At 47.3% G+C, this 23477-nt stretch overlaps 2 protein-coding genes across 5 annotated transcripts in view; one reads left to right on the top strand and one right to left on the bottom strand.

The window, feature by feature from the left end:
* Positions 1 to 2952: 2952 nt before the first annotated feature.
* The window catches only part of SNCG (synuclein gamma), a 31595-nt gene continuing 11070 nt past the window's right edge, over positions 2953 to 23477 (bottom strand). For 3 of the 4 annotated variants that reach the window (XM_027846316.1, XM_027846317.1, XM_027846315.1), the window contains 6 exons: positions 13780 to 13867; positions 12665 to 13139; positions 9513 to 9554; positions 8569 to 8696; positions 4521 to 4589; positions 2953 to 3401 (listed from right to left, as the gene is read on the bottom strand). In XM_027846316.1, the coding sequence (XP_027702117.1) occupies positions 3381 to 3401; positions 4521 to 4589; positions 8569 to 8696; positions 9513 to 9554; positions 12665 to 12785 (381 nt within the window). In that variant the 5' untranslated portion in view covers positions 12786 to 13139; positions 13780 to 13867 and the 3' untranslated portion in view covers positions 2953 to 3380. Of the gene's footprint in view, positions 3402 to 4520; positions 4590 to 8568; positions 8697 to 9512; positions 9555 to 12098; positions 12542 to 12664; positions 13140 to 13779; positions 13868 to 23477 lie in introns of those variants that run through there. The other variant, XM_027846314.1, reaches the window with a different exon arrangement.
* The window catches only part of MMRN2 (multimerin 2), a 46133-nt gene continuing 39806 nt past the window's right edge, over positions 17151 to 23477 (top strand). Inside the window, exon 1 of the mRNA XM_027846313.1 lies at positions 17151 to 17440. Within this exon, the coding sequence (XP_027702114.1) occupies positions 17205 to 17440 (236 nt within the window). The 5' untranslated portion in view covers positions 17151 to 17204. The remainder of the gene's footprint in view (positions 17441 to 23477) is intronic.

Below are 23477 nucleotides of genomic sequence, written 5' to 3'. Positions count from 1 at the left end.
TTGGGAATTGTATTCAGCCAATGTCTGCCACTTCTCCCCCAGGGACTCAGCTGGGAATTCCCAATAGCCTAAGCAGTGCATCATTAATCCCATTCATTTCTCCACTGGCAAAATCCATGAAAAAATTGGGCAATTGATTGGATGGAACTGAATTCTATCCATGAAGGACAAACCACACATGCCCTATGTGGTTCATGAGATACAGAAATATATTGAACTGGTTCCTTCTAGGCTGCCACATGACCTAACCAGGGATGTCCAGCTCAGAAAGCAGTTCTTACCTAAGGTTAGAGGTGTTTCAGAGAGCAGTCTCAAGGGACCAGGAGAATCTAGACCCCCTCCATACCCCAGATTCCCTCCCTATCCCATTGTCCTAGTCATAGGGGTGAGTAGACTTACGGCTGCTATGACATAGAACACAGGAGGGAAGAGCCCCAGAGAGATCTGAACCAAGCTCTGTAACTTCTAGCCAAAGTAAATCTCTAAGCATAATCTTGGTTCCTTGCAAGGAAACCTTGGGGAAAGACCTGGTTCAGATGGAGTTATTGCTGTTCTTGACCACATTGTTCAGAAATGTACCCTTGAGGCTCTTGTGGATCCAAAGGAAATTGACACCACCACTATTGCTGTTGCAGTTTTCCATGTCTCACCACGTTACAAACTCAGCTTTCTTCCTCATTAAGGCAGAAGAAGGTAACTGGTCTGGATTGAGTCCTCCCCTGAACCCAGTTCTATCTCATCTTGGTAAACAGTATCCTCCTGAGGGCAGGAGCACTGCCTGCCCTTGTGAGCAGACTGCCTAACATAAAAATAGTTACATTAGTGGAAGCCTGGGCTGTCTAGAGCCATGGATGAGGATGGGTAGGGAAACAGGAGATTTCTAAGATCTCTGGGAGTGACCTAGGTAGTGGGGTTTAATAATTGTGGGTTTTGATCCAATGGGAGCACGATATAATAGGAAATCTCCTCTCAGATTCCTTCTATTTCTAAATCTATTGTGCTAAGATCCTCCTCCCTTGATTAGGCAAAGGATTTCACTAGTTTGCTGAGTGATTGAATAGCAACAGAGTTAAAGAACCAAAAACACTAAAATTATTACTCACACTAATAATATGGAAGTGACTTGTGACTGTGTGGAGTGTTCCCAGGGTGTGAAGTCCCTCCACCAAAATGGATCAGAATGAAATAATAATAGTGGCCATTTATATGTCACCTTAAGATTTGTAAAACATTTTATGGACAATACCTCCTTTGATCTTCACAATCTTGAGAGGTAGATTAGAAGCTTACAGATGAGGAAACAGAAACTCACAGGGTTAAATGACTGGCCCAGGATCATATAGCTATTAAGTGAGGGGGAGTGGGGGGATTTGAACCCAGGTCATCATAACTCTAAGCCTAGCCTTGTAACTTCCTCTAACATTTATAATATCTTATATTTGCTTAACAGCTGGGGTTCACAGTTTAACTAGATGCAGAGTCTATGAAGGACAATAGTATGAGATAAAATAATCTAGAGTTAGGGGGGCCTCAAATGTCAAGATAAGGAGTTTATACCTTAGGCAACAAGGTTGCTACCAAAGACTTGAGGAATAGAATTCTGGCATGATCATGGGTCACCATAGTTACTCATCAGCTAGGGGGCTGACCTACTGGTGATGAGCCTCTCCACTTGTAGTAAGAAATCTGGGGGACCACCGATCAGAGAGATTCCTGTCCAAGTACTGGTTGGACTAGAAGATCACTGCAGTCCTTTCCTCTTCTGAGATTCTACGATCCTATTTAGGACTGGACGACTCCCAAGAAGCAGCCCTAGCTGTAGAGTCAAGAACATGGGCTCAAATCCCATTTTAGACACTGCCTGTGTGACCTTGGGTATGCTGCTGATTCCGCCATTTGTAAAATATGGGAATGGGATTAGAAGAACTCCAAGTTCATCTCAGCTCCACAGCCTAGGGTGCCACCTTCAGAACAAAGGTTGCCATATTTGAATTCACTGACTTGGGTGTACCCATAGAGTCTGGGTTGGAGAGCCCATAGCTAAGTTCTGGCTTAATCCTTCCCTTGGCAGATGGGGGGCCTGAGTCAGAAAGATCAAAAGACTTGCCCCAAATCAGATGAGCAATAATAGCGTGTCATACCTATGTCACACTTTCTGGTTTATAAAGCACTTTTTTTTCAGTTCTGTGAAGTGGGTGGCCAAGTATTAGAAAGAGTAAGAAGGCAGAGGAAAGAGTGTTGGACTTGAAGGCAGGAAAGACCTAAGTTCAAATCCCAGTCCAAACACTTACTAGGTAGATAATCACGAGCAAGTCATGGAATTTCTTTGAGATGCTTCTTCCGCTTGGAGTAGAAAAGATCTGCTGGCTACATTGGGAAGAGTACTGGCTTTGGAAGCACAGCATCAGCCTCTGCCCCACCCCCCGCAAAAAAAGAAAAGTAGAGATAACTATGTTACCCACATACAAAGCTGCGACGAAGAGCAAAAGAGCTAATATATGGAAAGTGATTTGAAAACCTTAAGAGACAACATAAATGGGGGTAGCTAGGTGGCGCCAGCCCTGAAGTCAGGAGGACCTGAGTTCAAATCTGGCCTCAGACCAAACACTTGACACTTGCTAGCTGTGTGACCCTGGGCAAGTCATTTAACCCCAACTGCCTAAAAAGAGAGAGAAAGAGAGAGGCCATAAATGCAAATGAGCATCACCTCCTGTTCTGTCTCTGTCTCCCAAGCCCATCTTCCCCTCCCACACACCAGCACTAGTCTTATTAAAGACTGATCTGTGGCCACATTAAGGGTCAGTCTGTGGCCTCAGCTCTAAGCCAATCTGGGAAGGGACAGCTAGAACCAGATTCCTCGTCAACGCAGGAGCCCCTTTCTCCTTCACCTGATGCTATCTAGGGGTAGCTGTGCTTTTTTCAAAGGGATGAACTAGAGAGCCAGCTGGAAAGCATGGTTCAAACACAGTTTTATTCTGGTATCACTTGTAAATAAATAAATACATAAAGCACACCCAACATCTATGGAGTCCAACTGAACAGAGGGAAGCAAGGAGGGAGGGAGCAGCAACAAGGATGCTCAGATGGATGGATAGATGGACTAGGGTGGGGGAGGCTTAAGCTACAGATACCCTGCACATGGCTACTCAACACATACGCTCCAGAATTTGGAGAACTTTCCCCGCATGGGCCCTACCCACCTCGCCCATCCCCCAATCTTTCCCTGGTTCACGTGTAGCATGATGGGTTCATCCATTCAGGAGCAGGGGAGAAGGGAGGGAGCTGGGTCCAAGAAGGCGATTGCTTTGGTGACAGGGGAGAAGGTTAGAGTCAGCTACTGGCTCCACGATCCTTGGCCTGGCTCCACGATGGTTCCCCGACTAGTCTCCACTGCCCTCAACCTCAAGGAGAGAGCAAATAAGGCACAGAGTAAACACACAGACACACTATAATAACCTGCCCCACTCTCACTGCCCCCAAACATAATACCAAGCTATGTACTTCCTATACAAACATGGCAGGGAGTCAGGTCTGCCATTGGTAGGACACTCTCCCAGAGTCGTGTCTCCAGCAGTGGGGATGAGCCCAAAGCAGCCCATTTACCCATGCTCTTGTGACTCTGGGTATATGTTGTTTTAGAGTTAGCTGGAAGGATTAGGAGTTGGTCTGTGGCTAGCACTGGCTTGCAGTCTAAGGCAAGGGTCAGAGGTCAGTTTGTGACCAGGTTTAGAATCAGTCTCCGACCGGGTAAAAGATTCCACCTTCAGCCAGGATTAGGGGGTCAGACTATGACCAGGATGAGTATCAGTCTATGACTAGCACTAGGGTTCCTTGTGCCATTATTATTAAGGCCCATTCTGGGTTTGGGGTCAAAGGGTCAGTAAATGGCTAGAGTCTGAGGTCAATCTGTAGTTCATTCCATTTGCTCAAGAGCACTCTTCATTAGGTATGCCTCTGAAAGCCAGCCTTCATCTAAATTCTAGGCCTATGGCAGGGAAACCTTAGAAAACAATCAGGACAGGTAGAGGAGGCAGGGGTAGGAGAGGAGATAGAGGCACAGTGGATAAAGGGCTGGGCCTGAAGTCAGGAAGACTCATCTTCCTGAGTTCAAATCTGGCCTGGGCACGGCACTTAACCCTGTTTGCCTCAGTTTCCTCACCTGTAAAATGAGCTGGAGAAGGAAATGGCAAATCACTCCAGTGTCTTTGCCAAGAAAACCCCAAATGGGGTCACAAAGAATAGAGCGCGATTGAAAAACTACTGAACAACAACAGTAGAAACTCCTTCTAGAGAAAGATGCTCTAGGCCTGGGGGAACATGCAACAGGAGAATGAACCAGGGAAAGATTGGGGGATGGGTGAGGTGGGTAGGGCCCATGCAGGGAAAGTTCTCCAAATGCTGCTGTCACTAAATATGTTTTCCCCAAGTCCAAGAGGCTGACAGATGGAAAATCCTGGAGAACAGACAGAAAACCTGTAGAGCCCTGAGGAGATGGGGAGGGAAGCATCGGAACCCTTTACCTTCTCTGCTTCTGCTGGCTGGTCTTCGGGGGCCCCATGCTCAGGTGGAGCTGGGTGTACCAAATCCTCCTAGGGAAACGAAAGGTGCAGCTGGTTAGAGGCATTAGGGCAGGATCCCAAAGGGGTTAAACAGGCAGAGGCACAAGGCAGGGAGTGAGTGTGGAAGCATGACAAAGAATAAGGGAGAGGGAGGGTGGGGAACAGGAGAAGGGGGAAGGAAAAGGGGGGACAGAAAGGAAGAGCTAGAGGGAAGAAGGAAGGCAGGAACAGACAGAGACAGAGGGGGAGAGGAAGAAAGGAAGGCAGAAGGGCAGGGAGAGGAGGAGGGATAATAGATAAAGGGAGGGATGAAGGCAGAGAAGGAGAAAGGGTGGGAGAGAAGCAATAAGAAAGGGAGGGAGGGAGATAGGGAAAGAGAAGGAGAGAAGCACATACACTGTATCTCTGGGACAGAGACAATCCCCAGCCTGCCCCTTCGCAGGCATCCACTTATTAAATGCAAATGGAATTGAATTGAATGGAATCTCCCCAGTTCATATCTCCCCTTAGCAGCCAGCCCAGTGTTTCTGTATCCATTAGAATTGTAGAACCATAGATGGACTTCAGAAGCTGGCTAGTACAACCGAGCCCTCCTCAGGTCAGCCCTCTGTAGTGTCCCTGAGAAATGGACACCCAGCTTATGAAGATGTCCAGTAACAGCCAACCCACCCAGTGGAACTCAAGCCACGTTGGGGCACCTCTGGTTTTCAGCAAACTTCCCTGACACCAAGTCTAAAGTCTTCTCCCTAAAATTGCTCCTAGTTCTGCAGGAAGGAATGGGGGTGGGGAAGATTAGGATTAGTTGGCTCCAGACAGTATAGATATCTATGGAGGGGTGACAAACGAGATATGCGAATGAAGGGCAAGAAACGGCCCCTCGGAATCGTTGATTCTGTAAAACTATAACGTTTTGTTTTTTCAACTCCTGAACTTTCTACTTCATGTCTTGGCAGGACTCATTGTCCTGGCATCAGGCCCATCTTCCAGATAAGGAAACTAAGGAAAGTGAGGAACAACCCTTAGGAGGACCTGGGACAGCTACAGAAAAATGTAATGTAAATGAACTGGCAGTTTAGGGACAGACAACTAAGCAGCACAGTGAAGAATGTTGGATTTGAAGCTGAGAAGACCTGAGTTCCAATCCTGCTTCAGACACTTACTAGCCATGGGATAAGTTATCTCACCCCTCTCAGGAATAGTTTACTCATTTGAAAAACGGAGCTAAAAATAGCACCTGCATCCCAGCATTGTTGTATGGATCAATTGAGATAATATTTCTAAAGTGCTTTGCAAACCTTAAAGTCATATGGAAGTTTGAGTCACTATCATTCTTATTTGTTGGGGTAGATGGCCCCATTGCTGGCCCAACAGGTATCAGTGGAAGAGGGGTTCCCCTGAACACTGATGACTCCCAGCCTAGGGTTATGTCTTCAGGCAAATATCAGTGGTTATCTATTCATTTAAAGGGGTGCTTGGTCCCAAGCTAGACATCTCCTCTGCAGTTTGCTAGTCCGATCTCTTGGCCTGGAGTCCCCATCGGAGACTCGCTATTAGCCTGCCAGTGTCCCTCTTCGAGGGCAGCACAGCAGGAGGGTTTCCCTTGGGCAGTACTGTCTGTGTCTGTAACTAGGGCACCGATACCTTGGAATGAGACATTCTCCGTGTCCCTGGTGGCATCACAAGGCTCAGGCAAACAGCTGAGGGGCCTGTGCAGAAAGAACTCTCTCCTGCACTCCAGACTCCCTCACCAGTCCCAGACCCACGGAGCCCCAGATTGCCAGGCCAGGGTTCCTCCCTAACTCCAGTCACCTACTCATCCAGGTTTGTAGCAAATTGAGGCACTATGATGGGAGAAACAAAAGGTGTTGAAGACACAGCCGAGTGCAGTCCATCTGAGTGCAAATACCAATCGTCAACATTTACTTTAAAATTTGCAAAGAGCCATTCCTACATTATTTCCTTTGTGCCTCAGAATTCTGGGAAGTAAGAACTGTGGGTAGAGTTATCCCTTCTCTACAGATGAAGAAACAGAGGTTCAGATTGGTTAGTACTTCCCCAGACTCACACAGCCTAGTGCGTAGGATCCAAACAGCAGCCTAGTGTAGTAGGATGGGCGTGAATAGGGAGTCACAAGACCTTGTGTCAGCTTTTGTGTCAGCCTTTTGTGTCAGCCCCATCTCACCCTGTTCTGCCTCCTTCACAGAGGCACTGGGAAGGTAAGGCTTTGTAAACTGCTCTTGAGGTCAGAAAGAGTCCCAGATGAGACTCTTACTAGCTGAAGAGACCCCACTCAAATCACTTAAGCTCTGTGAGTTTCAGGTTACCCATCTGTAAAACAGGGATAAACATATGCTCACTAGCTACTTCAAAGAGCTGTGTTAAGGAAAGCACTCAGGAAATGCTAACAACCTGCAGAAATGTGAGCGCTTGTAACTCTGTTTTATCTGAGGAAAAATTGCCTCTAAAATGTCCTATGGGATAGGGCCCCTTGCTAGAACCAAATGCTATTTGTTTGTTTTTTTTTTCCCCAAGACATACCAAATGGGTTACTAGATCAAAGAAATCCATAGACTTCAGCAAAGCATCTGATAGTCTCTCCCTTCTTGGGTAGTGGGAGGGAGGGGAAGGGAACACGCACTTATTAAGCACCTACTGTTTGTGAGACACTGGGGTATCTGAAACTTATAATTTTAGACTTGAAGCTCAGAGAGGTTCATGCAAAGGACCATGGATTTAGAGCTGGAAGGGACCTTTGAGGCCATTGAGGCCATCCCTATCTTGTACAGATGAGGATACTGAGGTACAGAGAGCTTAAGGGATTTTCCTAGAGTGACAGAGCTGGTAAGTGTCTGAGGTGGGATTTAAACCCAGGTCTCCTGACTCCAAGCCCAGCAAGCTATTCCCAATAACAAACTCCTCTCTAATGAAATCTTCGGGTATATTACACAGGCACAGTGTCCAGGAAGAGGGAGGGAAGAGCCCTAGAGTGTTCAGTCTTGAATGCCACCTTTTTGAAGGGATGTTGGTGAGCCAGAGCCTTTCAGAGAAAGATGACCAGAATAAGGAGATGACCCACAGGGACACTAGCTGAATGAAATTGAGGTGGTTAGCCTACAGAGGAAGATGTTCTTGGGGGAGGGAGCTCCCCATCACTACAAGTCTTCAAGTGTTGGGGATATTGTCGAAAAGATTCTTGCTGCAAAAGGTCCCTTCTGACTCCAATTTTCTATGAAAAAATTCTTCCCAAGTTTTTATTTTTATAGCTTAATGAACATAGTGATCTCTGCTCTTAAGGATTAAGCGTTAACCCTCTGTTTCACAGGCTACCAATCTAGACTCTGACACTCGCTAATTGTGTTACCATTTAATGTCTCTGGGACTCAGTTTCCTCAAATGTTAAATAAGGAGGTTGGAGTCAATGACCTCTGATGGCCCTTCCAACTCTAAACTTATATGATCCTATGATTGAGAGTTGGTAAACTTGGGTTTTGGTCCTGCCTCTGAAATTGACAAGCTGCCTCCGTTTCCTCAGAAGCACAATGAGGTTAATAATCTTTATCCGTGTTCCTGAGCAGGTCAGCTGTGAGGCTCAAAGGAATCATAGGCTCATAGTCCAGGGTCACACAGGCAGTTTGTGGCAGACCCAGGGTTGGAACAAATGCTTTGGAAAGGGCTTTGGGGGGGGGGAAGGCAAATGTGATCCTAGTCCAAGGAACCCTGAACTGCTCAGCCATAGCCTATGGGCAAAGCTACTTCCCCTCTCTGAAACTCAGTTTGCTCACCTGTAAAATGGGGATGAAGCATCTCTATATTATTGCCTACTTGGCAGGGCTGTTGTGAAGAAAAGTACTTTGTAACTTGCGAGCACTGGAGATATGGAGGTTATTTCCATCATTTTTGAGCTCCATACAAGATGTAGCCATACCTAAACTCTGGCCAGAACCTTGGAGTCTACTGGGAGCCTCAAGGACTAATGATTTCCCTGGAACATTGAGTAGCGACAACTCACCTTCCGAACGATGCCAGTGGTCACCACAATGTTTTCAGCCTCCTCCACTGTCTTGTTGGCCACGGTGTTCACACTGGCTACCATAGCATCGCTCACCATGTTGGCCTGTTCTTTGGTCTTTTCCGCAACTTGTTGGGGGAGAACAGAGAACATTTTTTTCCTCTGGTTTCATTTTTTTTTCCTTCCTGACCCATCCATCCTTCAAGGTGAGGTTGTTCTGTGTTCCACAAGGATCCTTCTTCACCGTACAGTTAGTAGGCCTTGGTATGGTCACTTGGACCCTGAATTATGTGCTAAGTCCCCCAGGGATGAAGGCAGAGAGGGAGATTCCAGGATTCAGATCCTCAAATACAATTTTTCTCCACCCATTTGCACTTCCTTTCCCCTGATCAGGGCTCTAATGGCTCAGGGTACCTCCCACAAGGTATTCAGCAGAGTAAGGGACCCAGATAAGGTGGGGCCAAGGAGAGAGACAGAGACAGAGAGACTGAGAGACAGGCAGACAGATAGAGAAATAGAGAAGAGAGAAAAGAGAGAGAGAAAGAAAGAGGAGAGAGACAGGAGGGAAAAGAGAGTAAGAGAGAGACAGAGACAGCTCTTCAGCACTTTCCACTCCCTTGGTGGGGGAAGAGTCCACACAAATGGGGCTGTGCCTCACACATACCCCTAGACAACAGGGTTGGTTTTTAAGGGGAGGGTCTCAGGAGCATTAGCCTTCAAATACCAATAAAATCACCCAGGACCTGAGGTCCTAGTTAGGCCAAAATGATAGTGAACATGAAAGGGAGGAGAGTGTTCCTGGGCAGAAAGACCAGTCCGAAACCTCTTTCTGGGAACTGATATCTGGGGGATTCTGGGGAATGTGGATTCTAGGGAGGCAGCTTTGTAGAGAGAGTCCCAGGGTCTCTCAATCTCTGGAGTCATAGGTAGTCCCAGCTCCTTACCTGAGGTCACACTCTGCACCACACCCTCTTTAGTTTTAGTTCCTGTGAAAGAAGTAAAGACCAGGTCAATTCCCAGAACAGCTCCGCCATGCTACAAGCCCTTGGCTTGGCCACTTCCTCCCATTGCCCTAGGGCATCTTCTGTGTCTGCAGGATAGGGAAGGAGAATGTCATACAGGAGAATGGAGGGCCTTCTGACACAAGGGGTGAACCTCTTGCTCAGGTTTAGGCAGTAAGGGGAAGGAAAGACCCAAGGAGACAGAAGTGGAAAAACAGGAAAGATGGAAACAGATTAGAGAGATGCCGAGCAAAGGTTAGAGGGATAGGGATAGGAAAACGGAACATGGGGAGATGAATGGTGACAGAAGAGTGGAAAGGGGCAGAGAGATGAGAGGAAGAAGGGTGAAGAATCAGTGGGATGGAGGAACAAATAATGGAAAGGTAGATGATGGACAGAGAATGGAAAAATAAGACAAAAGACAAACACATGGGGGAACAGTATATGGAGAAGAGAAACCAAAAACGGAAGTAGAGTGTGGACAGAGGGAGAAATCAGGAGACAGAAGATGGAAGGGGAGAAGGCCAGGAGATGAAGAAACGATGGTGGGATGGGATGGGGGAGAATGGATAGGGTGACAGAGATGGAAAGAAAGGGATAATGAGAAGAGATGGAGGAGATACAGGGGAACATCCCTTCCATCCCAAGCCTGGCCCTTCCTCTTTAGCCCCCCAGAAGTCATTCAGGGAGGGAATGATCAAGACTAGTTTTCTCTTGGGGTCTTGGGAAGAATGATGGGTTATAAGGTGACAGACACTTGCCTTCTTCAATGCATATTCTCATTTATTCATTAGGAGAAGCCCAGCCTACATCAAAGGGCTCTTTCCTTCCATGTCTGGACAAGACTGTACAGAATGGAGGAGTCTGAACACAGAGGAGGAGGGCACAACTTCCTCCAGGCCATCCTCCCTCAAGACAAGCTGGATACCACCCCCCAGGAATCTCAAGTCACCCCCTCCATGATCCATCCCTTGAAATGTTCTCACCCTAGTCCTGGGCTCTGCCTAGACTCTTTCTCAGCTTAGGACCTGCTACAGAGAGCTGGAAGGACTGTCACTGTCTGGTCCCCTGAGCTCAGGAGCACCCCCTGCCTTCTCCTCCTCCTACCTAGAGCCATTAGAGAGTATCAGTAATGTGGCACAGTGGAGAGACCACTAGCCTTGGAGCAGAAGGCCTGGGCTCGGGTCCCACCTCTCATTCACAAGCTGTACTTCTCTGGGAACGTCACTTACCCATTCTGATTCTCAGTTTCTTGGGGGGGTGGGGGTGGGGGAAGTTGGCCTTAGGTCCTTTACCAGGTCTATCTGAATCTGTGAATCTATCTCTGACTTCTGGTCTTCCAGGTACTGCCTGATAGTATGACTTGAAACAAGGACCTGGATTCAATGAACTCTGGATAGAGTGAGTAGAAACAAAGAAATCAGCTCCTGAAGACCTCTGGGCTAAACAGGATTAGAGAATAGAGGAAGAGCTGAGTCGTAAAGTCAGCTTTCATCTCAGAGACCTCGGAAGCTGAGATTTCTGTGGCAGGCTGGATGGAGACACCTTGGAATTAGGATAATTAAGAGGGAGGGGCATGGTGGAATTAGTGGCAGCACTTCTGTCCCCTCCCTCTTCTCAGTCTCCAGCTCTGACCATTCCTGACCATTCCCTCCCTCCTCCACCTCCCCCAGACCCCAAAGCTGCAGATGAGCCCCAAAGTTATATGAAAGCCAGGCTCGCCTTCCCTGGGGAAGCAGCAGGTGCCTGGTGTGAGCCAGGAAGTGGGGGAGGGACACGGGGCGGTCTACACATGTCTGCATTTGTCTCAGTCCTTAGAGGCCCCCTGAGTCAGAGGCCAGTCTGCTAGGCCACAGCAATGCTTCATTCCTTCAGACAAAGCCAGGCACAAGGGGAGCAAGTCACTGCCCCCAGGAAGTATCTCAAAGGAAAAGGCCCAGACACCGGAAGTAGTAAGGATCACAATAACAACAGGTCAGTGAGGAAGAGAGTATAAGCAACAATTTCTCTATTTTATAGATGAGGAAACTGAGGCTCTGTAGCCCCATAACTGGGATTTGGACCCAAAAGTCTTCTGACTCCAAGTTGAAGACTCTTTCCCTTATATGGCCTCTTTAAGCTTGGGGCCCCCCATTTCCCTCTCCTCTCACCATTGAATCTCAAAGCAAAGGAGTCCAGACAGCAAAGCTAAGGCCAGGGCAGACATAAACCTCACCTGGGGGAGGGAGTTTTGCAAGGACTCTCCATCACTGGGCAGCATCTGTTAGACTGTAAGTCACAACAGTCTCCACTCCCAGCATCTCCCCAGTACAGGTGAGGACGCCACACATAAGCAGACACATCATACATGTTTGTGACTGGTGCAGTGCTTGCTGGCCACTCCAGTCCTTTGGGCAAGGGGCAACCTGAGCATCCATCAGTCTCCATTCAGGGAGACTCCAGCAGCCAGAGCAGCTCTAGGGTGTGGTCCTGATGGCAAAAAGCCCAGTTTTCTCCTGAGCTGTCTGTAGCCTGCACACATCCCCTTACCTCTCAAACCTGTCCCAGTTTCTCTGTCCCTTCCCTGTGGAATGTCTGCCCTACAGAGAAATCCAAACGTGACCCAGAAGCCTTGATGGTAGCAAAAGTTTGGTTGGGTGAGGGAGACAGAAAAATGAGCCCTGACCATGGTGGCCCAGGGAAGGACCATTCTCATCCCAGAAAGTCACAGGCTTCCAGATCAGTGAGGTCATAGGTCAGGCAGCATCAGCACCACCCTCCCTTATTAATTACACTGCAGCAGGGGTCTTTCTAGGGCAAGAGATCCCACACAACTGAGCCTGGCCACGGAGAGCTGAAGCAATTATTTGGCCTTATGGGGACAGAGCTGCGGATGACCCCCAGCAGCTATGGAACTGGCCCCCTCCCAGAACCCCGGGGTGATGATGGGGAGAATTCCGTGGGCACCACATCTAGACCCCAGCCTGAACTGGGGAGGGGGCTCCCCAAGCCTTCCACTCTGTCTGGGCTCCCCCAGCGCCAAGGCCGGTATCAATGAGGAGGTGGAGTGCCCCTCCCCCTCCCACGTTACTTCATCCCCCTGACTCCCAACTTACCCACATACATCACCCCCTCCTTGGTCTTCTCAGCAGCCTCAGTGACTCCCTGCTTGGTCTTCTCCACAGCCCCCACCACGCCCTCCTTAGCAATGGAGAAACCTTTCTTAAAGACATCCATGGTGGCCGAGGGTGCAGTGAGCTCCCGGGGTGGGCTACGGAACAGTCGGACAGAGCCTCGGACACTGGAGCCCTCTGCTCAATGCAGCTTGAGTGAATGCGCTCGCCGCCGCCGGGGCTGCGGTTGGTTCCCCTGCGGGTGGCCGGTTAGCTCCCTCCCTGCTTGGCTGTCTTATTGACAAAGTACACTGCGGTGGAGCCAATGCCAGCAGCCAGGCGTTGCTGAAATATTAATGCTCCCACCCCGGCCGGGTGGGAAGCGGAGCAGATATGAGAAGAAAGGAGCGCGGCTGGCTCCCCGCCAGCCTCTGGAAGCTGCAGGGCACTTACTATCTCCTCCAAGGGCAAGATACTCCTGGAAGGAGAATGGGCCTCCTGAGATTCGCGGGGAGTATTGGTCAGACTGAGTCTGGGGGGGAGCTGGCCTGGTCCCTCTGAGGACCCTGCCTCAAGTTAGCCTGCTCTTGGCTTCACTTTTCCTGTTTCCTGGATCCCACTCTTTGGTCCCCCCACCCCCACCCCGGCCCTGCCCTTAGCACTAAAGGATCATGAAAGGTGGAGGGGTTGACCCCGGGCAACTTACTGAAGATGAGGGGACCCCATGCTCCCTCCTCTACCCCAGATCCTCAAGGATTCTGTTTCCACTCCCAAGAGTATCCCAGACTCCATCCTCCATTCATTCCCAAGGCTCAGCTCTGTTCTGATCCACCTCAAAAGCCTGAGTAAAACTGACCTTGTCCTTGAGCATCTGCTCTCAAAGACTCCTAAAATCTTGGCACTGGAGGGGACATTCAAGGTATTTCAGCCCAACCTGTCCGCCAGTCAAAATGCTCTCTAAAGAATCCCTGACAAATGGTCATCCAGACACTATTGAAAACCTCCAGTGATATTCTATGCCCAATCTCCCCTCCTCATTCTCACCCCTCCCATACACAGGTGAACACACACATAATTTCTCCAATGACTCTCTTGGGCATTGATCAATGACTTATTACCTTCTACCTGTGGGATTGGGTGCCCCAGAGGTTCAAGGGAACGTGTCGATGTCCAAGGAGGATACTGGTCTGGAGAATGGGAACCTTCCTAAGAGTGGAGAAAGGGGATTTGTCTGAGATCATCCATCTAGAGCTGGGAAGAAACACAGAGGCCATTTGACCCCTTCAATTTAGGGAAGATGCAAGTGAGGCCCAGAGGTGTGAGGTGATAATTGACAGAGATAGGGTTTGAACCCAAACTGTCCAATAACCCTTTCCTCTGCCCTCACTGAATTGTCTCTAGCCTGGGCTTTGGGGGGATGCATCCAATCAGCTCTTGGGGTGGGGAGAGAGTAGAGACAAGGTCTCCCTCCCCACCTCTGTCTATTCACCTCTGATGGTATAGAACAAAAACAGGCTGCTAGCTAACTCCACCACATATGGCAAACACAACTGCCAGCAAGGAGCCCCAGACACTTGGGTCCCACAGAGTCTGCCTCACTGAAGCCATGAACTCCCCACCCAGATTCAAGTTGGCCCTCTCCTAGAAAATGCTGTATGATACAGGGTAGTGAACCAATTCTGCAAAAGACCGAGACAAAGTAACAGTCTTTTCCAAGGCCCCAGAGTGAGTCAGAAGGAAAAGCTTGGACAAAAGCCAGATTGACTTGTCCTTCATCCATTGTGCCCACCACACTGCATCCAAGCTAGCAAGATTCTGTCATTCAGTCTTTAGATTGATGTTCAGGGAGTCTTAGAGCCATAAGGCTCAGGTATATGTACAAGGATGATATTGGAGAGGAGGACCCTTCCCCCACCAAGACTGATGACATCTCTTGGTCTTGAATACTAGCTAGGGCTAGGAAAACAACCCTTCCCTCTAAGAATGGATGCACCCAGCTCTGAATTGGACCTTCTTCTCCTCTCTCTCTGATCTCATGGGTTCAGCTATCATTGCTAAGCAGATGATTCCCAGATCTACATGTCCAAACCCTCATCTCTCTCCTTAGCTCTAGTCCCACACTGCCAATTGCCTGTTGGATATCTGTACACAGATGTCCTGTAAGCATCTCAAACTCAACCTGTCCAAAACAGAACTCATTAGCCTCCCCTTACATTTCACCCCTCTAGAATTTCTATGTCTCTGTTGAGGGCACCACCATCTTTGCAGTCACCCCTGTTAGCCACCTTAGAGTTATCTTCTACTCCTCAGTCTCCCTCATTCTACATATCAATCTATTGCTAAATACTAATGATTCTATCAACATGACCTCTGGTAAAAATTCCCTTGTCTCCATTCATAAAGCCATCTCCCTGGGTTAGGCCCTCATCCCCCTCTATCCTGGACTATTTTTTTTATTTTTAATTTATTTATTTATTTCTAGTTTTCAACATTTATCTCCATAAGCTTTTGAATTTTCAATTTTTCCCTCTCCCTCCCCTCCCCCCTCCCTAATCTCCTGAACTATTACAATAGCCCCCTAACTGGTCTCCCTGTCTCATCTCTCTCCATTACAATCCATCCTCACAGATGCAAAACTGACATTCTTTTCCTATTTAAATTTTATTTTTCTGGAATAAAGGAAGCATTTCCACAACATAGTACAATGAAAAAGATGAATGCACATGAAACTGAAAATCTACTATGCACAATTTGCTATTCTTTCTTTTTTTGTTGCAAGGCAATCAGAGTCAAGTGACTTGCGCAGGGTCACACAGCTAGTAACTGTCTGAGGCCAGATTTGAACGCAGGTCCTCCTGACTCCAGAGCCGGCACTCTATTTGCTGTGCCACCTAGTTGCCTTTATTCCTTTCAAATATACAAGAAAATTGTCATGTAAATTCCTTTTTTTCCCCTCCCCTTACTGCTCCCCACCCCCACTAGAGATAGCTACCATTAGACCCAAATAGGTGTGTGTGTGTGTGTGTGTGTGTGTGTGTGTGTGTGTGTGTAAAATTATTCTATACACACTTCTATTTATCAATTCTTTCTCTGGATGCAAATAGCATCTTTCTTCATATGTCATTTATAGTTAATTGGGTATTTCTAATAGTCAAAACGACTTATTCATTCAAAGTTGTTCTTAAAACAAGTGTTCTCTTGGTTCTGCTCATTTTGCTCTTCATTATTTTGTGGAAGTCTCTCCATGTTTTTCTGAGATCATTGAGCTCATCATTTCTTATATTACAGTAGCATTCCATCACAATTCTATACCACAACTTGTTCAGCCATTCCCCAATTGATGGGCATCTCCATAATTTCCAGTTCTTTGCTACTACAAAGAAAGCTGCTTTAAACATCTTAGAACATATGGGTTCTTTTCCTTTTTCCCTAATTATCTTTGGAAATAGACCAAGTAGTGGTATTGCTGGGTCAGAGGGTATAGGCAGTTTACTAACTCTTTGGGCATAATTCCAGATGGCTCTCCAAAATGGAGATTGGATCAGTTCACAATTCCACCAACAATGAATTAGTGTCCCAATTTTTCCACATCCCCTCCAACATTTGTCACTCTCCCCTTCTATTATTTTAGCCAATCTGGTGATATTCTTTTTATAAAAAATATTCAATAATATTTTATTTTTTCTACTTGCATGTAAAAACAATTTTTAACATTCTTTTTAAAAATTTTTGAGTTTTAACTTCTCCCCCTCCACTCTCCCCTCCTTGACATGGTTATTATACATGTGCAATAAACTGATATTCTCAAAGCACAAATCGAACCATATCACACTCTGTTCAAGAAGTTTCTGTGGTTCCCTCTTGACTCCAAAGCCAAACACCAACTTTCCGTTTGACATTGAAGGCCCTTCCCCATCTGACTTCAGGCTATTTTCCAGGCTCACACATCCTACATTCCAGTCAAACCAGTCTATTCACCATCTCCATCCATGACATTCCAGCCCCACCCCCACCTGCCCCAGAAGCTTTGCCCAGCATGGCTGGGATTGGACTCCGGGTCCTCTCCCTGCAGACGCCCCATGCCTCCCTGTAGGTCTTGTCTGATCCCAGGCCCAGATCTCCTCTCTGGGAAATGACAGCTCCAGAGGTGCCTCAAGGAGCCACTGTAGTGCTAACATCCTCTTCCTGTCTCCTAGGGAGAAGGGGGCCAGAGCCCCAGTTCCTGTTGACAGATAAGTCTAAAAGGGCCCATCCAGGGACAGAGGCGGCCCTGAATAAACTGTGACCCAAGTCCAGGGCTGCTCTCTTCCTCCCTCTCCCTACGGCCCAACCCCCCAGACTGCCCCTCTGAGCCTCTTCACAGGAACTCCCCAGGCATTGTTAGGTGGCCTCTGACATTTCCAGGCGGCTGGGCCAGGGACAGCCTCTTCCGCCCTTTGTTGTAAGAATTCAGGTTTTTATTTTTTTTTCTTCAGAAGTTTAACTTGAAGGCTCTGGGAACCCAGAGCCTGAAGGCAGGTGCTTCACAGCAAGGAACAAGACGATGGGGCCACTCCTCTTGTGCCTCTGGGGGGTCCTCGGGAGGGGAGCACTGGCAGCCAGGGCTGCAGATCCCAGGCACCACAGGGGCTACCCACAGGGGGACTATGGCACCAGTCCCTACCCCCCCAGCAGCCCCGGCCTTCCCAGGACTGGGGAGCAGGAGGCTGGGGTCCCCTTTCCCCTGCCTCTGATTCCTCCCCACCAGGCTGAGGATGGACCCAAGGATCCCTGGAGAAGGTAAGTGGTTATCTCCACTCCTCTGCCCTGCCCTAGCCCCACTGGGGTGATTGGACTGTAGGATTCCTTGGGCGTCTGATCATCTGAATCTCAGACTGGAAAATGGGTTGGGCTAAAAAGTCCCTGAGGTCCTATCCAAAACTGAGATTCTATGAACTAGGAAACTTAGTTTAGAATCTCTACTTTTGTCACCATGTGGCTACAGGAAAATCATTTAATCTCTGAGCCTCAGTTTCTTCATCTATGAGATGGGTACACCTTTTGAGGATAAAGTGACTTGTCAAGTAAAAGAGTTTTCAGAGTGACAAATCTATTAGAACCGAGGATCATAGATTTCAAGTTCACAAAACATCTTGGAGGCCACTTATTTAGTTCAACCTCTTCCTTTTGCATATGGGGAAACTGAGGTTCACAGACTTGCCCAAGGTCTTTCAGCTAGTAAGTGGCAGTCAGGATTTGAACCCAGGTCCTTGGACTATGAATCCAAAGCTTTTCGTGCTCTACCTTGTTCATCTGCTTTCTGGGAGCTTGGCCCCGTCACGGAGGAGGAGAAGGAGAGGTGGAGAAGTTGCCAGGGATGTGCTCCCCTGGATAGATACGGTAGGTCCGAGCATCAGCAATCATTTTATTCGTTGTCTACTGCCTACCTGGCAGTGTGCTGAGTGCCGGGGATACAAAGACAGGCAAAAGACAACCCTTGATGAGAAAGCATTAGAAGGCTTCTGAGACCCCACCCAACTCCAAATCTGTGCTGGTATGATGCCATAGCTGCTTGTGAGGAGGGGATGCAGGGAAGACAGCATTCTCATGAGAGAGGGGGGCCAAGAGAACCCAGGAGTCCCAGGCTCCCCACCTGTCCTGAGCACTGTTTGGGGCTGGAGTGGGCAAGAATGGGAACCTTCTATTAATAATCAAAGAGGGATGGTGGTTGTGACCTAGGTCTGCTCCTGACTGCTTGAAAGTTTTTCCTTGAAGGAAATCAATTCTGAAAAGCCAGTTCAAGCCAAGGAAGAGGGGGAGGAGTAGGGAAAGGGGTTTAGCCTGAATGTGAACAGAGAGTCCTTTGGCTGCCACTTTGCAAGACAGAGCAACTCTGGGGCTGAGCTCCTACACCATGTCATCTCAGCCATCCAATTCAGTCCAGCCACCATTTATTAAACACCTACTATGCGCAAGGATTTGAGCTGGGAACTAACAATAAAAGGATTAAAAAAATTCATCGTCCCTGCCCTCAAGGAGTTTGCAGTCCAATAGAGGAGATAAGACTTACACTGACAGCTAAGACATGAGACAGAATGTGATGAGGACAAGGGAGGACTGCACTGAAAGTTGTAGGGGAAATTTGAGAAGCAGGGGTGGAGGACACCCCTAAAATGGGCTTTTAAGGCAAGGAAGGCTTTTGACAGCTAGGGATGGGCAGGAAGAAGTGAGAAAACAGTCCGCAGGATAGTTTGTCTGGAACAGAGGACGTGAAGAGGATCCTGTTAGAAAGGTGGCTTGGGGGGCAGCTAGGTGGCGCAGTGGATAGAGCACTGGCTTTGAAGTCAGGAGGACCTCAGTTCAAATTTGGCCTCAGATCCAACACTTGACACTTACTAGCTGTGTGACCTTGGGCAAGTCACTTAACCCCAATTGCCAAAAAAAAGAAAAAAGAAAGGTAGCCTTGAGGTTGACCTTGGACGGTTTGAAAGGCCAGGTTGAGGGGGTTGTATGTTACGCTCTAGGAAATGGGCAGTCACTCAAGGTAATGGCATAGTCAAAATTGGGCCCATTTCCTTGGAATAGATAAGGAATAGGAAGGGGGAAATAAACATTTATTAAGCATCTGTTATGTGCCAGGCACTTTACAAATATTTTCTTATTTAATCTTTAAAACAACCCTGAGGGGTAGGTGCTATTATTATTATTCCCATTTTACAGAAAACTGAGGCAGACAGAGGTTAGGTGACTTGCCCAGGTTTGCACTGGTAGTAAGTTCCTGAGGCTGAATTTGAACTCAGATCTTCCTGACTCTGGGCCTAGTGCCCTCTTCATTTGGGCACCTAGCTGTCTCTGGAGGCAGATCCAAGGTTGGAAGTTGTGGGAGGGGGCGATATTTGCAAGACTACTTAACACGTCAGTCTGTTCAGGTCATAAGGGCGACACCCAGGGTGATGCGGACAGAAATAAGATGGCAGGGATAGATGGAAGGGATAATTGTGGGGGTAGCAGCTCTAGGACAGTGCACAGCAGTTGGGGGAGATCCACTTTCCAGCCTGGAACCGGAAAAAGACTCAAGGTGAGTTTCTTCAGGCTTGAACCAAAAGCAAAGCTGTGGCCAGAGACCAGAGGTTGAGAGCTATAATAAACTGATGAGGTAGGGAGTCCAATCTGGCCAAGTGACTGCCCTCAAGGGGCCTGGGCTGCCCTATAGATAAAGTGATTATCCATCAGAGATTTTTTTTTCTCCAGGGCAGTCCTGATTTCAAGAAAATAAAATGCGTTTTACAAGTCTTTGGTTTTAGCTTTGGAAACTATAATAGAATCACAGAATGTCAGAGTTGGAAGGGACTTTAGCAACCTAATCTATTCCATACCCCCAAAAGAGACCTCCCTATGAAACACCCACCAACTGCTGCTCCAGCCTCAGTTTGAAGACCTCAAGTGAGAGGAGGCCCACGTGTCCCAAGGAAGGCCGTTCCACTGCCGGGCAGCTCTAAACATTTAAGAAGCTTCTCCTGCCACCATTTCTTGAACTAAAATGTAAATCGTCACATTTCCCCCTAATTAAATTTCATCTCAGAGGCAACTTGACAAGTAGATAGAGAGTTGGCCTCAGAGCCCCGGAGCCCTGGGTTCAAGGCCTGCTTCCCACATACAATGGCTGTGTGACCTTTGCCAAGTTGCTAGACCTTGAAGTACGCTGGGTAACTCTCCAGGTGACAGGGAAAATGCATGAAAGAAGCTTCCCCATCTGAGAAGTACCCATATCTATAAAATCTCAAATCCAGGCCTTCTCCTCATTTGAAAATTTCATTTTATCCAATTCAGCTCAATGATTTCACCTATCAATAACATTCTGGATCCTGACCTCCAGTGAGTTAGCTGTCCCTCCAAGCTTTGTGTCATCTGTGGATTAAATGAGCTTGCTGATTGTGCCTTTGGTCAAGTGACTAATAAAAGGTTAGCTGCAGAGAGCCCAGCACAGATCCCTGGGGCACTCTACCACAGACTTCCTTCTGAGTTGACACCAAGCCATTAATGACCACTCTTTTAATCTAACCATTGAACCACTTCTGAATCTACACAATCGTATCATCATCTAGGTGGTATCCTTCCCTCTTTTCTACAAAAATGAGCGACTCTAGGAAATCTTGGTAGACTTTATCCACAGCCTTCCCCTAACTCCCAACTTAATAACTTCATCTACACAAGGAAAGGAGGTGATTCTGGTATAACTTCTTGTTGATAAGTCCATGCTTGCCCCCTTGCTTTTCTAGGTAGTAGAGTAGGTAGATTGCCAAATTTGGAATCAGGAAGACCTGAGTTCAAATTCTGCCTCAGATACCTATTAGTTGTATGATGATAGGCAAATCATTTTATTTCTCTCAACCTCAGTTTCCTTACCTGTAAAATGGGGATAACAATTGCACTTACCTCAAGGGTTATTGTGAAGATCAAATAAGATAAAGCACTTTGCAAACCTCAAAATGTACTACAAACATTAGTGAATATCATTATTTTATCTTTGGTAACATCAAACTTACCAGCATATGGCTTGTGAATCCATTCTCTTCTCTTTTTAGTTTTAAAAACAAGGTAGAACAATATTTACCTTTCTCCCATCCTGTAGAATCTCTCCTGCTTCCCATGATCTTTTAAATGTCACTGACATTGGTTCAGCAATCACTCCTGCCTGCTCTTTCAGAAATTCATGCGGGCCTAGTGGCTTGGACTCATCCAGAGCACCTAGGCCCTCTGGCTGGTTCCTTACTTATCCTGAACATCAGCTTCCAATCAGCCATTCCCCGTGGAACTCCTTCCAATCCAAAAGTCATTGTCCTTAGCAAAATAAACAGACTTACAAGAAGAACTAAGCAGCAAAATGAGAAAACTAATCCCATGGTAAATAAAAAAAAAAAGGCCCAGTATAGAAACTTGGTTGACATCACAGTATTGCTGAAGGCTGGACCTGTTTGATGAGCTAGAAGAAAAGACCAGGGCAGGCAGAAAGAATTTCTGTGGTGGAGAGGGGATGGGAGGATGGTGACAGTCCTTGCTTAGGTGATGGAGCTTGGGGCTTCCTTCTTGGGGGTAGGAATAATAATGATAATGGTAATAATAAGTAGTATTTACATAATACTTTAAGATTTGCAAAGCACTTTACAAATGTTATCTCATTTGGGTTTTACAACAACCCTGTGAGGTAAGTGCTATCTCCCCACTTTACAGATGAGGAAACTGAGGCTAAGAGAGATTCAGTGACTTGCCAAAGGTCACACAACTTGTAAATGTCTGTGGCAGGACTTGAACTCAACTTTTCCAGACCCCAAATCCCACACTCCATCCATCATACCACCTAGCTAAGGCCTATGTCCAATCATCAATCTGGCATTGGTTATTCAGAAAGTTGGCCACTGAAGGTCAAGTGCCATCTTGCTCTGAGATTGGGACATTGCCCAAATGACTTCTGGATGTTTAAGCTCCAGGAAATAGCCACTGTGGGCCCTACTCTCCCATTATGGAGAGTCAGTCAGTCAACAAGCATTTATTAAGTACTTACTATGTACCAATCACTGTGCTAAGTACTAGAGATACAAAGAAAGGCATAAATTTTATCCCTGCCCTCAAGGAACTCCTATTTTAGTAGGGGAGACAACATATAAATCACCAGGTACATCTAAGATAAATACAGAGCAGAGAAGGGTAGTGTGAAAGGGGAAGACATTCATGAAACCATCTCCCTAGCAGAAAGGCAGGGCTGGACAGCTCCTCCAAAGATAATCAAACACTCTATGGAACTTTGTAAGCAGGTGACCTCTTCAATCTCAGACTCAAGCCCAAGAAGCCCATCATAGCTTAAGGTCTAGAAAAGGCCAGTAGAGGTCATTCTATCATTGCCTCCATCTCTAACAAAGATGGTGCTAAAACACTAGGAAGTGTCAGATGAGGGTGAGGGAGAGGGGAAGAAGAGGCTGGTAGAGAAGATAAGAAGAGTTAGTATCACTTCCTTCTTATTAATTTAGCCCCTAGGGACCAGGAGGAGTTTTTCTGTGGGCTATCCTCTGCTCCAAGGAAAGGTCCCTAAGTTGAGGGTAAATTGTGTTGGGCATGAGTTACTCCAAAAATCCAGCTTAGCTCTGGTCCTTCACAGAATGACTAACTGTCCTCCACAGTTTGCCCACAGTCCCAGAAGGGACTTTGTTGAGCCTGTCCAGGGATTGTCCTTGGACACGTCACTAAGTTAACTGGAATTTCCTCTCTCCCACTCCCTTTGGGTGGAGGGAGAGGAAGCATCCACTTACTTAAGTGATTACATAAAACTTAGGCAAAAGTAATGAAGCCTCCAAGCTTTCAGGCGACTCTCATTGACTTACAGTGAGGCCAGGATTATAGAACAGGTGAGTGAGCTCAATCTGGTGTGCCCCACTGGGCAAATCCAAAATCAGTATGGGGATGTCCTGGGATAGCAGTCACTATTCTCTCGGAGGCATGAGAACTAGTTCTTTTGGCCTCAGTGAACATCTTTCTGGTATAATAGAAAGAACAAGGGATGAAGAATCACTTAATTACCTTTGCTTTCACTTACCACCTTGGGCAGGTCACTTAATATCCCAGGGCCTCAGTTTCCTCATCTGTAAAATGAGGGAGTTGCACTAGCTTGCCTCAAAGGTCCCTTCCAGCTCCAGACTTGTGATCCTATAGGATCATGGACCAAGCCAGGCCTTGGGAACCATAGTTTGATAGAATACCTTAGAGGTGTTAGTTACCACCTCTATCCTCCCTGCCAAACACACACACACACACACACACACACACACACACACACACACACACA

The sequence above is a fragment of the Vombatus ursinus genome, unplaced genomic scaffold (genome assembly GCF_900497805.2).
Source record: "Vombatus ursinus unplaced genomic scaffold, bare-nosed wombat genome assembly UNPS02015129.1, whole genome shotgun sequence".
In the NCBI taxonomy this organism is placed as follows: domain Eukaryota; kingdom Metazoa; phylum Chordata; class Mammalia; order Diprotodontia; family Vombatidae; genus Vombatus; species Vombatus ursinus.
The sequence above is the reverse complement of the archived record's forward strand: the minus strand, read 5'-3'. Positions and strand labels throughout refer to the sequence as shown.